Source organism: Lepidothrix coronata, unplaced genomic scaffold (assembly GCF_001604755.1).
Source record: "Lepidothrix coronata isolate B3197 unplaced genomic scaffold, Lepidothrix_coronata-1.0 Scaffold247, whole genome shotgun sequence".
Taxonomy (NCBI): Eukaryota; Metazoa; Chordata; class Aves; order Passeriformes; family Pipridae; genus Lepidothrix; species Lepidothrix coronata.
In genome coordinates, this window is record NW_016690427.1 from 379096 (window position 1) to 395852 (window position 16757).

Below are 16757 nucleotides of genomic sequence, written 5' to 3' on the forward strand. Positions count from 1 at the left end.
TTAAAGTAGGGCGCGATTTTATTATAGTCGTGCTTAAAACTGAAGAGCTATTAAGTGTAATTCCCTGCACTCTTCACAGCAGCTTCCTGGTGTCACTCTTAGAGCTAAAGATAACATCAGATAAGGCGCCAAACGCGACGGGCTGCAGGTGAGATCTTCGATCAGAAGTGATAAGAGACTTTGCAACAGGAATCTGAAGACCAGGATTTGACAGGTTAGCTGCTTGGTACATAGGAGAGGAGAAGTAGTTTGTTGTGTGTGGAAGTCAGGATTGGGAGAAGGCAGCGAAGAGGGTGATACTGGGGGGAATTCGTGCATACTTTAAAGTGATAAAATTTGGGAGCACAATTATGCAGAACAGTTTCACTATGATAAGCTGCTAGAACTTGTAGTAGCGTGCATTTTGTTGGAAAGTATGTCTTTTTTTAATAACTCTTTTTTAAAACCTGTTTTTAACGTGATGCTTTTTGTTTATTTTTTCTTCCACCATCTTGTTCACTGATGCCTTTATGGTTTTCCTTGTGGCATAAACACGTGATGTAAACATGTGAGAAATTAATCAGTGATTTTGATTGGTTTTTCCAGCAATCAAAAAAAGTGCAAAGTAACTTCTGCTGGTCTCAGAGCAGATTAGAACAGTAATGATCTCTGTAAGCACAAACTGGGGAGGGAAAGTGACAGTATGCTGTGGTGTTGAAAGCTGGGATGAACATAGACTATGTGAAATGGTCTCATAGGAATTTTAGTTCTCTTAGTGGGACAGTAGAAGTTTCAGTCACTTGGGTAGTAGTCTACAATTCTAAGAGTATACTACACTGCTTTTGTTTTTCCTAATTGTGAAATAAGGTATTAGTTCCTGGAAAGGGAGAGTGTTAAGCTGTTGTATCTTAGATCTAGCGGTTGTATCTTAGTAGTCAGTCAGCGCCCGGGCATGCGTAGGTATGCATATGTAACGTTTTCTCCACTCTGAAGCTGAAACTCCATGCTATACAGAGGTTATGTTGAAAGTCAATTTACTGTGTACTTCCTATTATTCAGAATTTCGGGTTCTAAAGCCTACTGCGGAAATGTATTTCACCGATTTTTCTTATGTTAAAAACAAAACAAAACAACAAAAAAAACCCAACCCCAAACCAAAAAACTCCCATCACCAGCTAAAATCATCAGAGAATTACAGAAAATATGCTGATGTAATTACAATGATAGAAGTATTTCACAGAACAAAAATGTACTTAATTGAATCTAGAAATCTGTTAGTTATACATAGCTTTTCTCTTCTCTCAATACACAGAATTAGTAGCTGGTGCATGATTGAACGTAACATCGTAGTTTCCACATAGATTGTACAAACCTCTGTCTTACAGGTTGATTTTTTTTAGTCTCCAGGACTAGCCTAATGGTTCTCCTAGGGGATTTGCATCATCCTCTATCTTCTCCCGAAATGAGTTACATTATTTGGAGCCTCGACAGGTAAGAGAATTAGCAGTACATCCCATATAAAATGTGGGTATTTTTATGCTAACATATCTCTAGGTCATTCTAGCTTAAAATAGAAATGTGTGAGATCAAGTTTCACTAAATCACTAACACAGTCTCTGATATAGAACAGTGATTATATTAAATACTCCAGAAAAACATGCAATACCTTCTGTGTTGCAGTTCTAAAAAAGGGTTGAGTACTGATCAAGATCAATAGTACAGAATTTACAAAGTGGTTTTGTTAAATTTATGCAAACTCCTACGTGAATGCTTCTTTTAATCACTTTCATAGCAATTTATTTAATACAGGAAATTGCAGATACAGTTGAAAATTGAATTTAGTGGACAATAGTACTTTGTGGATGTGTATGTAGATGAGGCCTGCTTTTTGTTTAAAAATAAAAGTGACCAATGAGAATAAAGAGTTGTTGAGCTGTGAATGTAATACATGCTTCTTATCTTCACTGATGTACTTTCTCCCAAACAGTCATGTTCCAAATTTTTCACAAATGTTACAAAGCTTCTAACATATGAAATGACTTCAGTAAGAAGAGGTATAACCATAAATGCTATTAGTACTTAAAATACTCATAAGAAAATGCAAATTAATTAGTGAAGGCATTTGATTATCAGACTGGGGAAATCAGAACCATTTTCACTACATAAAATTGTAATTTACAATTACATAAAATGTAATTTACACATAAACCCCATATTTAGCAGGGCATCCCCCTCCCCTATTTCACCTCTCTTCTCAGCTGCAGCACTTACATATTCAAGAATCTTGAGTTTTCATGTTTAGTGCTTTTTTTAACCTTATGATTTTAGCATTAGCATTGAGCTTTTCCAGCCTGCATTTTAAAGCAAATCTAAGCAATTAGCAATGTTTGTTAGAAGGTCATGGTACGTAGCATAATTAATGTTTTATTTATTGACAAATATATTGTTATGCTGTTAATAACTTGACAATATTCTCATGCATATTCAAATTATAATACATACAACAAAGAGATTAGTGTCTTTTTTTTGCCAGAAGAGTTGCAGAAAAAGCAGGATGATGCTGAGCAGCCTGTCTTGCGCTGTCTTCCTAGGATAGTCTGTGTATAGCCAAGTCTTCTGAAACTGCAGCATGTCCAGTGACTCATTTTTATCACTAGATGTAGCTGGTCGACTTCTGTATTTCCCTTAATATTTTTATTTATGCTGTTATTCGGTATCAGTATTTATTCTGTACTTTAAGACTACAAAAGTTCAGGAAATAACTCTTGCCAACTAATCTCATTTGCTATCACTTGAATATTAAAGCAGTTATTGCAAAATCATAACACTTCACTGTTTAAACAGAGAGGATTTTTATGGCTCTTCAACTGAATTTTGTGCCTGCCACTTATTACAGAAGATTACCTTTAAGAGGGGCTTGCAGCTGGTATTGATGACAGGCAACAAGACATTTGTCACCTCTCGGGCAACAATGATCCAGGTGCAAACTTAAGTTAGGAGATGCTCGTTGGAAGCAAAAAGACAATTGTTACTCATTTGTGAACAAAAGTGCTCCTAATTTGGTTTAGCATATATAAAATTTTCATCAGGGATAAGAATCAGTGAGCTAATCCACCTGAGAGATGGCAATTCCCACAGGCTATACTGGGAACAACATAATCAGTGGTAGGATGTGGGGAAATTTTGCAGAAATACTGAAGCAAGTTAGGAGCTGCAGACATCAGTAATTTGGAATTTGTCACCTACGTGCTTTAAGATGTAAATTAGATGCACCTGGGCAGATACTACAGTTGAGAGGCCCAGAATGTGCTACTTCCATGCAGCCTTCTCTATCATTCTTTGAAAATTTGTTAATCTCCTCACTCGTGCTGTTTCTTTCTGAAAATACATTCCAAATAAAGGGAAAGGAAACGCCTCATGGGCCTGGCAGATGCATTCAGCAGTATGCTTCCACACTTCTGTAGTTTTAAACAACTACACTGCTGCTTGTGAGTAGCAAGACAGTTAACATACATGCTGCCTATCAGTACCAACTTGTGTGTGTTTTTTTTTTTCAATAGAACAGTTGCAAATATTGCTAAAAGAAGTCTTAAGGATTGCTTAATTACATAACATGGCAATAATGGAATATTAAGAATATTCTTGACTAGAATGTGTCTGAGAGGGCAAGTAAGTGTTCATATGACAACAGGAGAATATGTTGTTCTGTTCAAGAAGGTGAAGCCATTTTACTGGATCTCAGTTTTCAGGAGACTGAAAGCAGAATGCTCAGCTCAGCTCTCACTGCTTTGCTCAATCACAGCTATTTGATGACAGCACCAGTAGCTCACTTCCTACATAGGTCTGCAATATAAACTGTTAGAAGACTGAACTTACATATTTTACACTGCATTGACCATGTCTTCATTAGAACTGAATAATTTTTCACCTTATTTGAACCCATCTAGAGGCCACAAGTGACTATGTGGTAACCAAGGACTGTAGCTTGGAAGTGACTAAACAGTAAATGCTGCAACCTTGTTAAATCATGAAAAATTTATTTTCATTACATATACATGAAGGTAAAAGATTTCAGTCAATAGTGTTTTGAACAAGCATTTCTGACATGAGCTTGTTAGTGTAGCTAGGCTGAAACTGAATGTAAAGTTAGTGTTTTGCCTTTATTTAGTAATTCACTTCTAGTGTGTATATACAGAATTCATTTTCCTGTTAGAATACCAGAGACAGTAATATTGCAACATTTACATTCCTCATATAAAATGGTGTAATGTACATTTTCAGCTTGGTGTAGATATATAAATATGTACAAAATAAACATTATTGTAATTAATACATTTCAGACCAGTTATTATTTAGCAACATCAAAAGCAGATGCATGTAGATTTAAGTGAAAATGGTGAAAACACCTTTATGACATTAGTGACCATTATTGGCATATATGAAGTACTACAGATAAAGGCTTCTCTTTCAAGCCTTCTGTGGGCATCCAATAACTTTAGTAAAAAACCAAAAGTAATTGAGAAGTATAAGGTAATTTTATATATATATGTGTCATGATCAGATGGTTTACTAGGGTCCATCTTGATCACAAAAGGATAACAATGTAAAACATACACTTTTGTTCAGAGCATAAAATATTGCACAAAAGCAATTTCTTTTGAGGAAAATAATTCCCGTGTTTGTGAACAGCAAAAATGGTTCTTATGCACTAAAGAAATAATATATTTGCAGTTTCTAAACCAAAGAACATTCAGTAATACTGTCAGAACTGTCATCCATCAGCTTCTTCCCAGCCTGTTTTATGGCAATGGTATGTCATTAGCAAGATTTGGCAAAGAGAGAAGGCAGACAAACAGTACATCTATATTCTTATCACAGGCCAGACCAGATCCAATAGTTGCCTAAGCTAACTGCTGGATGGTTTCAATTTCAGCCTTAAAGAACTAGGAAAGTCTTCAGTGCTCATCACAGTGATATTCACACAGTAGTAGAGTAAGATTCCATTCTTCTCTGCTTAGAAACCATCTTGTCTGAATTCCCAGTCTGAAGGGCACTTTCCTCAGTATCACTGTCACTGCTGTCTACAAGTGTGTGATCCAAAGCCATCTGACCAGTCCTTCTGGGTAGATGAAAGTTCACCCCACTCTCCTGTATGGAGTTAGTTATAAAATCTTCATCAGAAGAATGAAATGATTCATCGTCTCCTGTGAAATGGTTGACAATGTGAATCCCATCAAAAGTGGGTTGGTCTGAGAAGTCTCTCTGGCCTTTTAGACATTTGATCTGTTCAAAAAAGTGGAAATTAACAGTTAATCAGAGCTCAAGAGTCCAGTAGTAAAAAAACCCCAAACAACCAAAACCAAACAAAATCAAAAAACCAAACACATTTTCAAGAAATGTATCACTGAACTCTTAGTGGATAAAATTAAATGCTAGATCTGGAAGTAGCATGTTTGATGATCACTTCAAGTACTACAGTTTTAAGGCTTAATAATGAAGGTACCTAGAATCAGGAATGACAGATCCCTCTATTTACTGCATCTTTAATATCCCCACAAGGATGGTTTCTATTTTCTAGAGTGGCCTATTCGTTTTGACAGGACTTTTGGCCTTAACATCTGCTTTTACAAGTCCATTCTCTCCTGTATCACCTGACTTCTCACTTAAGAAATCCCTTCCCCTATTCCAAAGAGCAGGGTCCCAAGTGAATATTGCCAGTTTCACACAGCCACAGAAGAAAATCCCAGAGAATATGTTTAGTTCTGTCTCCACTGCAAGATTGTCTTAACTATCTAGTTGAGATCCAATGAGATTTCAGATCAAGCAGTATGAGAGAAACATCTCTTCGTACAGATTGTAGTTGCAATTTTAAGAGAACATCAAACAAGACAAAAATGACTGTCAGACTATAGACAGATAACATTTTAATTCAATGCACTATGGAGTGATACACTATTACAACCACGCATGCAAGCTATTCAAAACTAAAACCTAAAGTGCTGAAGTCTCCTGTTAATTTAATGAAAAATAACTCACAGACGACATTCCAGAGGTGGGTTGGTTTTGTAGTGTTTGTTTGTTTTATAATTTCACTTTTATTAGCTTTTAGTAGCAACTGTCCCTCAGGGTCAGTTTAACAGTATAAGAGTATTAAGATAAAAAATCCTGAGGATGGAGAAAAACATTAAAAATGGATTACAGAACCTTCCTAATGTTACTCCAAAAGCTTAAAACAGAAGATGCACCAAGTGCTACTTTGTAAGCAACTTTTCATAGTAAGAGACTTGGAGAATAGAAAGAATAAAATGCCTGAAGAGTTTCTTTACAGAAATCTAATTGATGTTTCAGAAATCTGAAGCAATATTCACTTTAATAATTAACGAGTGCATGTATGTCCTCAGTATTGAACACCAGTGGGAGATTTTTATCTGTCCATTTGGGGAAGAAGGAATCTCTGTACTTACCGTGGGCTTGTGTAGAAGAGAAAAAGGAGTTGGAAAAAAATCACATGAGTCATAATCACACTAGCTGCCATTAAATCACATGTTAACAGCATGTAAAAGCTTCACCTTTTAATATCAGAACATCCCTGTTAGGAATATGGATACATGCTGCAGATCTAAACCTTGTTTACTATGTGCACTAACATTAGTTTTTTGCATTGTCTTCACATACACATAGGCTGCAGTTGTTTCATGAGGTCTTTGCTTATATAAAGGCAAGCAGAACAGAGTTCCACATTTGCACAACGTAACTCATGATGCAAGCAAATTAAGCTTATGCCAAATATTAGATACTGGACAGTAACATATATCGGGAATAGATAATTTTTACTAGCTTATATACCTAGATACAGACAGCCTGATACAGACATTCTTGTGTTATTTAGAAATATTATCTCTGAAAATATCCTGCAATATGATCAGATTAGCTACCACATGAATTTTCCAAAACAGCTATAAATTTTAGTCACTAAGAAAATAAAACACAGAAACCCAACAATTCCTCTCCGCCCTCACCACAGGAAAAAAAAAGATCCACTGTACCAGTGACTACAAACTTCATATTAGAGTAGGAAATTATATGGTTTTAGGTCTGCAGAGTTGAGCCATTGGTTCACCTGCAATTATAAAGCTGATACTCAGTGTTAGTTGTTTTGAACACTCAGAAAGCCAAGCCAGTGACCTCAGATGTTTTCCTGAAGACTTAAAACACAATACCTTTAGATGAATATATTTCGGTAATATGACAAAATCATGGTTTTACGGTTTTAGGTAGTAACCTTTCCAAATGGAGAGTCTGTGGAAAATGCTGTTGGTGAAAAAATCATGAATAGACACAACCTTTGCCAGTTCCTAAAGGAAGCTCAGGAAAACACTGTGGTGTTATCTTTGTGCATCCTTTCATTAAAATAACAAATCTGTGACCTTCCAGAAACACTTCTGATCTGCAGCTTCACACTTGCCTGCCTTTTTGCTCAAGTACTCCTCGCATCCAAGGGGAAACAGGTTGTTATGAAGAAACATAAATGTACTGCAGAGAATATACATGACAATCAATGGTAATATCAATGGTCACAGAGTTCTGTAACTTCTGTCTGCTTGAGACATGGCCACCTCAGCCAGAAGCACAGACTACAGCATAGAATTTGTATTATGGGGATCAACAAGCTGGAGGGCAACACTGCTGAAGAGGACATGGGGGGCCTGACACACAGGAGGCTAAACGTGAATGCACAGTGTCACAACCAGTACGTCATGGGAATGGATTCTTATCTGGCACTTGTTAGACTGCATCTCTCCTATTCCACACTGGCTACCTCACTCCTTCCTCAGTACAAAAGATTAATGAGAAGCACCAACACTTAAGGGTTAAGGGGCAGGAGCTTATACCTTAAGCTAGCAGAGAGCTGGTTCTTCACTGAAATGCATGGTGGAAGAAGAGACATTGATCATAACACAAACCATTGTGTTTGAATGTGAAGGGAGAATATTTGCTATAAGGCTAGCTAAGAATTAGAATAGGTTGTTCAGAGGCTGTGGACTCTTCATGTCATTAAGTTTGAACACCCAACTGACAGAGCCCTAAGCAACCTGCTTTGAATTCAGCGTTGGTCCTGTTTTGAGCAGGCAGTTGGATTAGAGGCCTCCCAGGGTCTCTTCCAACCTGCTTCAGTGAGATGCGTGAAAAGCACAGGCAGTGGGATGCATATTACTGCTCTTTATGGGAGCCATTTTGAGTTTGAGAAGTTGAGATACTTTGTACCTGCCCAAGTTGTTGCGTTTCTCAAAGATGTAAATGCTGTCATTTGAATACAAATGGTTTTACATTAAATATCAGAACTAAATGTCTGTATTTATTGCAAAATCTAGACTTCAGCAGAATGTTACTTTTATTTTACAATTAGAAACACATCACTGGAATCTTGAAAATACTTAAGTTGTTTTTTCAATTGAAGGTAGAATCTGTTTTGCACTGACTTTTAAACTTCAGTGCTGATGAAAGCAAGTAATCTTCAAGAAATTAAAATTATTTAACAGAATAGGTGGGAACAGCTGTGCACTATTTCCAGTTTTGTGTACTTTCAGAGTTGAAGATAGTTCAGGGGCACCTCAATCGAATATTTGTTCAGGAGCATTTCTGAAGAAGCCTAATTATTTGTAATTTCTGTTGCAACAGAAAGGCTTTATAAGGCTTCTCAAAGCATTTGAAACAACTTGCAGACAGCCTGTGCTCCAGTGCAGTTAGATAGCAGTGGCTAATATCAGCATAAGGCTCTAAAATAGATGTTCCTTAAAATGAAGTTTTGCATTCTCACATAACTTTACAGTCTAGCAAGTGAGGCTCTGCACTTTAACAGAAAAAGCAGTATCTTTTTTCAAGGCAGGAACATTACTGTCCTGTTGGTCCACCAGCCCAATATCATGTCTCCAGCAGTGACAACAGAACTTTCATATTACCAAGCCCCCATCCACTTGTCCAGAAGTAGTTGTAGCAAATATAAGTGCAATCTCTTACTAGCTGCTTCAGCATACATTTATAGACCAGCTGTCCATGACTGATGATTTTCTTTTTATTTGCCGTGTACCTTCACAGCTTCCTGTGGCAGTAAGTTCCAGAAATTCCTTTATTTGTTTTAAACTAATCTCCTACTCTTTTTAAGTAACTGCCCCCAAATTCAAGTAATGCAGGAACAAGTGGTGAAGAGCAGTTCTGCGGTCATGATTCTGAACCTTATGTCACAATGCCTCCCTCAGCCCTCTCTCTAAAACAGATGAGTTCCACTCCTTTTTAGCCTTATGAACAGGCAACGATCAAGACAGCTGATCATTTCAGTTGCCTTTTAACTTCCCTACAGGCCTTCTTTAAACTCTCTACATCTATCTAGATACCAAGTGGCAATACAAACTCCTTAATTTGTTTTTTAATATACTTCCTATTGATGCCCAACATTGCCTTGTCCAATTTGGCTGCTACTGTGTGCTAAGCCAGTGATGTCACAGGACTCTAAAAACCAACTTGAAAATATCTTTCCTGATTTGTAACTAACAATTCTATGTTTGCCATCATGTAGGTAAGGCCTTAGATTTTGCAACTGATGAATCACCTTACATCAAAGCTCATCTGTCACTTCTTAAGACAGACTTGAGATTCTTGCTGTCAGTGTTTCATTTGAACATGGAAGAAGAGCTTAAAGTAGGAACTAAGGCATTATGCCAAGATTTGCTATTCGTGTAGCCAATATATCAAGACAATGGGAAATCCGGTTAAGGACTCAGAGTGCAGGATGTGTGGACCTAACCCAAACATACACCTCCACACCCTAGTTCCACTCTATCCTTTTCCCTGAAGGAAAAACAACCCTCTTCTTGCAGTCATGTTGAACAGAATATAGCCTTCTGTTCTCTTTTGTACAAAGAGTCAGTATTGATTTAAAGGCTTTCACTTTTGGGTCTGCTCCTCCAAGTGAAGGGAACTAGATCTCTGTCACTCCAGCAAGTGACATTTAAATGAACTTGTTTCTTACTCTTTCAGTTTTGCAAGAATCTCAAATCTGATCACATCTGTGAAAAAAAACCCAACTGATAAAAATCCAGGTCTGGTAAACCCATGTGTTTTGCTTTGAGTTCTCAAATCCAGGTCATATTGTCTAGATGACTGCAGCTTCAACCTAGTTTTCACTACAGCACATTCACATGGTCTTTAGGACATTTCAAAGGGTTAATAACATTATATGACCAAAATCTATGACATCATTATCCCTTGAAAAGCCAGCTGAATCAAGAGCAGAATCTTAGTGATGTGTGCATTTATATACATTCTCTTGCCTAAAGAATTCAGCATTTTAAAGACAAACTGTATGTCTGCTGGTCAACATATGAAAATACTTTAGTTGTACATACTCTTAACAAGTAACACTGTATTTTCACAAATTCAAAAGAGCTGAAAAAAGGCTAACAATCAGATCCTTGAACCTCAGAATAAACTTTCTTACCTGATGCTGACTGCCTCATCGAGCCAGGCATGAAGGAGAAACAGTAAAGAGAAATTTAGAAGTTTTAAAACAATTCAAAAGGTCTTCTATATTAAATCATAGGATCATAGTTTGAAGGGTGTTATTCAGTTGCAAGACCCTTTGGTTTTTTTTAACTAGAGAACATATGTCATATTTTCAAGTGGCACTTTGTTAAAGAGTTCTGCTTAAGCTCTGGGAGACATTTTTATGTTGTAACCTGTAGGATTTTTTAAAGCTAGGAGTTCAGTGGTGAAAACTCAAACTAAAATGCTACTGTCTGCTCTCTTTAAAAGGCTTCAGTTACTAATTCTTGAAATTTACTCAATTCTGAAATAGTAAAGACAAGTTTTAACAATACTTGCCAATAAATATTTAATATACAATACACAGGTGAGATCAAAATACGATAAAAATATGACCACTGCCTCAGGTGAATAAAATTGGTTTTGGTAGAAGGCAAGATGTTACATTTTTATTTAGAGAATAAAGATACTGAATTCTCAGTGCTTTTACTTATAACAAGAGGAATCTAAAAATCAGAGTTCCCTCATTATTTTTCTCTACCTTAGTAACAGGAACTCTTCATGAGATTTCATACTTAAAAACCAAACCTGTGTCAAAATTAGAATGTTGCTGAAACTATGTTCTAGCTGAAGAAACAAGTCATAAGCATTTTCAAATACCTGTCCTATAATGCATAAAAAGCATTGTCAATTTGGCAAGATGAAAGTAGAGATTTAGAAGTCAAAACCTAATTAGAAGCCAAAAAAAATCAGTTATGATCTATTAAATTATAATTACATTTAACATGAATAAAAGCAATTTAATTGGAGTTCTTAAAATGTCCTGAGACTGTCCACAGCATCTAATGGGATCCCTTATCATATATAACAGTTGACTGCTGCTTAGTGCTAACTATCGCACTTGTAATGAGATTACTTCAGTTTAAGGCATACAGTAGTACACTATCACTACTTTAAAATCACTCCCAGTAACTTCTTTTGGAAAAATGCTTATCTCAGGAAATTAAGTACTTGGAGCACCTTCAACTGAATTGATGGAAAATATGTTGTCATTTGGGAGATAAATATCAGTCCAGACAACTGTTACATCCAGCAGGTACAATGCAGAAGCATTTCTGCACATGCACACAAAGGAAATGAACAATGTCAAGGTTGCAGGCCTTTTCATGCTACTTTTTCACTTCCATGAACACAAGCAGCTCCTTAGATATCTTAAACTCTCTGAAGCCCATTTTTAAATACATGGTTGAGTCACATTCATACTGAAACCATCACAACACGAACAGTGCACAAACGGAGACAAGGTGAGCTAAACGAATGGTTGCAGAAACTAATAATAGCAATCCATCATCTAAAGCAATTCTTAACAAGTTTAATGGCTGTACAGCTACAATGCAAATAGGATTTCTAAACTTTCCCAACAGAATCAGCTTCCTTATGTGAAAAGGACTGCTAGACATGCATTGTGACAGAATTGTATCAGAGCATTTTAATGAAAGCCATTTTTTGATAGTCTGAGATTTAAAAAAATATTAGGTATGGTTCAATTAATCCTGCAAGAAAGAAAAAGTTTAAAGCAAAACCAAACCAGCTTTAGAAGACATTCTTCATTTTCCTCAAGCATGAGGCAGTTTTTACCCAAACATATGGATCATATGCAAAAGACTATCCTATGTCTTTTCCTGACAACTCATATACCTTCAGATTACATGTAAAATAAGATTATTTGTAAAAATCAACAACACATATTGTATATAGTACGATATTCTTTGCTTAGAAATAGTGACACATTCTCTAACAAATTTTAAAAATATATGTTAAATTAGCAATGTGTTATCTTTGTAACTGTATTAGGACAAAGCTCGAAGTTGTGGCTTTTATTTCAGCGTCAGTGAATTTCCTGTTTCACTTCAGTTAGCATTAAGGGCTTTTTTCTAAAACCATAGCTATAAATGCAGCCATAATTAAGATTAACAGTTTCTAAGTAACAGCCATGATCAGTGCCAGACAAGGGTCATTCTTGGAAATTACTGATGATTCAAGAAGCCCAAACAAACCTGATCAAACAGACACTGAATCCAGGAACTCCCATTTACTCAATTTGCTCCCACTACCCAATCGCTGTTGTCCCTCCTGAGGAAGAGACTCTAACAACCCTGGACTCACTGAAAGGTGACAGCTGGGAGGGGCTTCTCCTCTTTGAAATCCTGGAAAAGCTACAGAGATGTGCCCTCCCCCCAGTCTCTCAACAAAGCCATTCTGGATTCTCCAATGCCATATCTACCCCTACCGATTTAAAAGATGAAATGTAGACCTCAAAATACATTTTTTAGACCTCAAAATATATCCAGACAATATGTTAAAAAAAGGGGGGGGAAAGTAAAGAGAAATCACAATGAATCGTGTCTTTGTTTTTCTGTGAGGCAGACATGCAAGATCTGCAATAGTTGGATATTCTTAGTAGAGAAATTCAGGAAATAGGTCACATCTTCATTTATTGCTTTCACACATCTTTTTATTTTCTTTTCAATTTAAAATATCTAAACTCTTCAGAACAACTTTGAGTCTTCTCAGATTCCCTAAAGCCATTCTGCTTCATCGTAAAATCTAACTAATTTTGAAATTGATACAATAGACAATGACATTCTCAAATAGGAAGTGTTAGTATGCAGTTCTCTTTACTGCTCCGTTCCCTAAGATTTAATTTTGTGCCAAAAGCAAAAAAATCCCAGCAAATTAGCTAAATTTTTCTGAAATCAAGCTGTTCAGTACACTCTAATGGGTGTTGAAGAACCATGGACATCAGGAGGGAGTGAATACATTTAAAAAGGCATTTAAAAACTCTGTTTCAGGGAAGTTTTATAACGCCACTAACAAAAATACTTTTCCCCATGGAGTTCACCTAAACTAAAAATATTAAAGTTAGCCTGAAGTGTTTAGGGTGATGGTTTGACATAAATTTCGGGTCTAGCAGACTAGAGCCACCACTACATAGCTCTATAGTTTGCCTTTGCTTTTGCCTTTCCCCCACCCCCAAAGGTGATATTTGTAAGGCAGTACTCAAGTTTCTCATCAGGGACTAAATAAAGAAATTAAACTCGTTAAGGAAAATAAAGCAAACTGAAATTGCTTAAAAAAAAATCCAGTGCATTAGGTGCTGTGACTTAAGAAAGCAGGAAATGTCTTGATCGTGCTTACAAAGAACATGCAGTGAGAGAATTTCAAAAATTTGTTTGCAAAACTGCTTCCTTTTCTTAGCGTTAATGAATCACCATTAAACATTTCATTTCTCATAAAAGCTTTTTTTTAAAGACTTTTAAAGTCTTTGATATATACATTAATTAATTTCTTTGCCTAAAAATTTTCACCCAGCTTTCAGTGAGATGAACAAAATGTTGATTATTAGGGAGTCCAGCAATGATCTTTGAAATCAGGTTATTAGGCAGTCCCTGTAAGATCCCTACAGGAAGAGCCAAGCTGCATTCTAACATACTCAGGACTGTCTGGGACCATCTTAGCACATTTGGCCATTTATTTGGGACTGAGTGTAGCATGACAAAAACAGGAAACCTGCACAATCAACAAACAAGTGATATGAGTTAGTGATTCTAGAATAGTGCAAGTTTAGTGGTTTCTATAAAGTATTATTTATAAAGAATATAAAATAGTGTCCTAAAGAAAATTAACTCTGCTTTGTAGAGATGTGTTCAGAGCTGTATTTGTTTCCTTCCAGCATTATCTCATCTGGCCCCCCAAAAATTTTATAATGGTCATACCAAGATAAAAATCTGTTGACAAAAAGTTTTAGAGGACTTGGTGGAATATTTGGCTTCTTATCTTGAGGTGTAATAAAATGAATCTTGGAGAAAAGTTAATTTTGATTTGCTAGAGTTTTTAGGACAAGCAGAAAGAAGCAGATTGGGAAAGTTAGTTTTTGATTACTTTCAGTACAGCAGAAGGGTTCAAAGGTGCTAATTTGCAGCACATTTCATGGTAGGAAGACTGCAAGTGTCCATATATCCAGTTGTCTGCAGGTTCTCTTTGAACTTCTTGATCTGCACTATCTCAAAATAGTACAACTGGTCTTGGAGTTTGTAAATTAAATCCAATCGAATATTGTTGCAGTATTATCTATCCACTTCTTAGAGCAATTGCAGCAAAACACCTTGAAACTGGTAACAAAAGCTAATCAGAAATCAGAGCAAGTAGTAAACTCCAGGCTGGATAATCCTACTGTGGGTCTGAGCCAGAACACCAGTGAATGACAATGATAAATACCTGAACAGGCCTAGGCCGCTTATTCTGGCTGTGCAAATATGGCTGCTATTGCTGAAAGTTAAAAACGCCAGTTAAAAACTGGCCTGACTTTTTTCCCCCATCTATAGTAGGCTTAAAAGCAACAGTCATGAGGTACTACAACATTAGATAAATCTGCCCAACTCATCTTTAACTCTCTGGAATCCAAGATTAAGTATGTGATTAATTACTAGTCTCCTGTTTAATGAAAATATTACCTTAGTTTTTGAAACTCGTACTTTTAAAAGGATGACCAAGAGTAACACACTAGTATATAACACACTGGTATACAACCTGAAATATTTATCTCAAATATCTGAAATATTTATCTCAGCTCCAGCTGTCCAGCTATTTATTTCCTATTGCTCTGAACGTACTCTTATATTTCCTGACTTAAGTTTTTATAAAAAGTGTTTTTTCAACATTATTATTTGGAGAGCACTTGAGCCAAAAGGAAATATGATGTTAAATGTATGTTGTGTATCAGTTTTAGCATAGTCTGCTGTATTGTAAACGTGACAAAGATTAAAACCACCACCAAGTGTTCAGATCAGAAGGTTTCCAGTGAATCAGAACAGGAAACCAATAAAGCGATCAATGGGAGGTCATGACGTTTTGATCACTGCACTATATGGTTAAAGAATCTGGTTTTGATCTAGTGCTGTGTAATCAAGTTAAACTTTGAAGTTAGGTATCAAATATGCAATTGAAATAGCAACAGTGCTAAGGAATACCCAACTCTTACAATATTTACAAAAAAAGTTAGTATTTGGCAATTATAAGTCAGGTTTTATTTCTTGACAGAATTTTTGTAAGATTGACAGGTTTGTTGTAGTGAGATTGTATGCAATTCCAAAGAAAGTTCCAAGCTACAGGTCTAGGAATTTTCCTTCCACCTACCTACTAGTTATTTATGGAAAGTTCCTAGAAACTCTACAAGAAGCTCTGATGGAAGTGTATATTTGCAGTGAGGACACGACAACAAAAATAATTTAAAACAGCAGTATAATCATACTGAATGTACTGCAATTATTATATCCAAGGAAATACGTAAGTCTCAGTGCGCCTCTCTACAGTATGCATCTGTAAATACAAACGTTACTGAAACCTCCAGCATTAACTAGAATGTACTGGCTGATAGAGAGACTGAAAATATACCCATTCCGGGCAACAGTTACAGGAAATTATCATTTCACACTTTTACTCTGTCCTTTTAGAGCACAAGTTAAACTCAGCAGTTTTAAATGGACTAAGTAACATTTTTGCCTCTGACTGCAGAAACTACTTTCGTTTGTGCTGGCTGCCACTCAAAATGATAAAAGAATTTTAGGAGGGGTTTCTACCACATTTCCACTGTTTGCCTCACTTATATTCAGATAAGTTTACGGAGATCTATTACAAGCTAACACATAGCAGTCCTCTCTTCAGCGTGCTTCTCACCTAGGCAGCACCTAATTTTTACAAGGAACAACCACTCAGATAAACCAGTAGAACCTCAATTCCTCGATTCCTCCACTTTTCAGTCCCCAAAAACTTAATTTACAGGCAGAAACACACAACAGACCCTGACATAGCTCTAATCAGTACAGCAGACAGGTCACACAGTTTCAACAGTCAAGAACATTATTGCCAAGATAGTGAAATAACTTTATCTATTATCAGTTTACTTGCTTTAGCAATCCAGACAAACTCTAAAGAAGGACACAATATAGCTATGTTCATCTTTAATGGTGCAATCAAGAAATACTGTACTGCTCAGCAAGACAGATCTGGAACTTCGATGCAGTAGGACACAGTCAGGAAAAAAAAGGGGAAAATGTGAAAACCATCAGCCATCTTCATTTATTTTATCTAATCTGTCACTAGTGGTGGTGAAATAGTTAAGAATCATGTGTCCCTCATCCAAGTAAACAATGACATGTTCCATTTGAGGACAGACTACA

General features: G+C 36.3%; 1 protein-coding gene and 1 long non-coding RNA gene across 19 annotated transcripts in view; one reads left to right on the forward strand and one right to left on the reverse strand.

Annotated features, from left to right (window-relative positions):
* LOC108507243 overlaps positions 1 to 16757 on the forward strand; it is a 65584-nt gene that overhangs the window by 519 nt on the left and 48308 nt on the right. For 8 of the 9 annotated variants that reach the window (XR_001878052.1, XR_001878048.1, XR_001878050.1 and 5 more), the window contains exons 2-3: positions 80 to 214; positions 1380 to 1470. This is a non-coding gene — a long non-coding RNA (uncharacterized LOC108507243). Of the gene's footprint in view, positions 1 to 79; positions 215 to 1379; positions 1471 to 7253; positions 7844 to 16757 lie in introns of those variants that run through there. The other variant, XR_001878053.1, reaches the window with a different exon arrangement.
* EVI5 (ecotropic viral integration site 5) overlaps positions 3997 to 16757 on the reverse strand; it is a 76744-nt gene continuing 63983 nt past the window's right edge. For 8 of the 10 annotated variants that reach the window (XM_017834970.1, XM_017834976.1, XM_017834969.1 and 5 more), the window contains one exon: positions 3997 to 5262. In XM_017834970.1, coding sequence (XP_017690459.1) covers positions 4957 to 5262 — 306 coding nt within the window. In that variant the 3' untranslated portion in view covers positions 3997 to 4956. Of the gene's footprint in view, positions 5263 to 6443; positions 6450 to 10474; positions 10485 to 16757 lie in introns of all 10 variants that reach the window. The other 2 variants (XM_017834974.1, XM_017834975.1) reach the window with 2 other exon arrangements.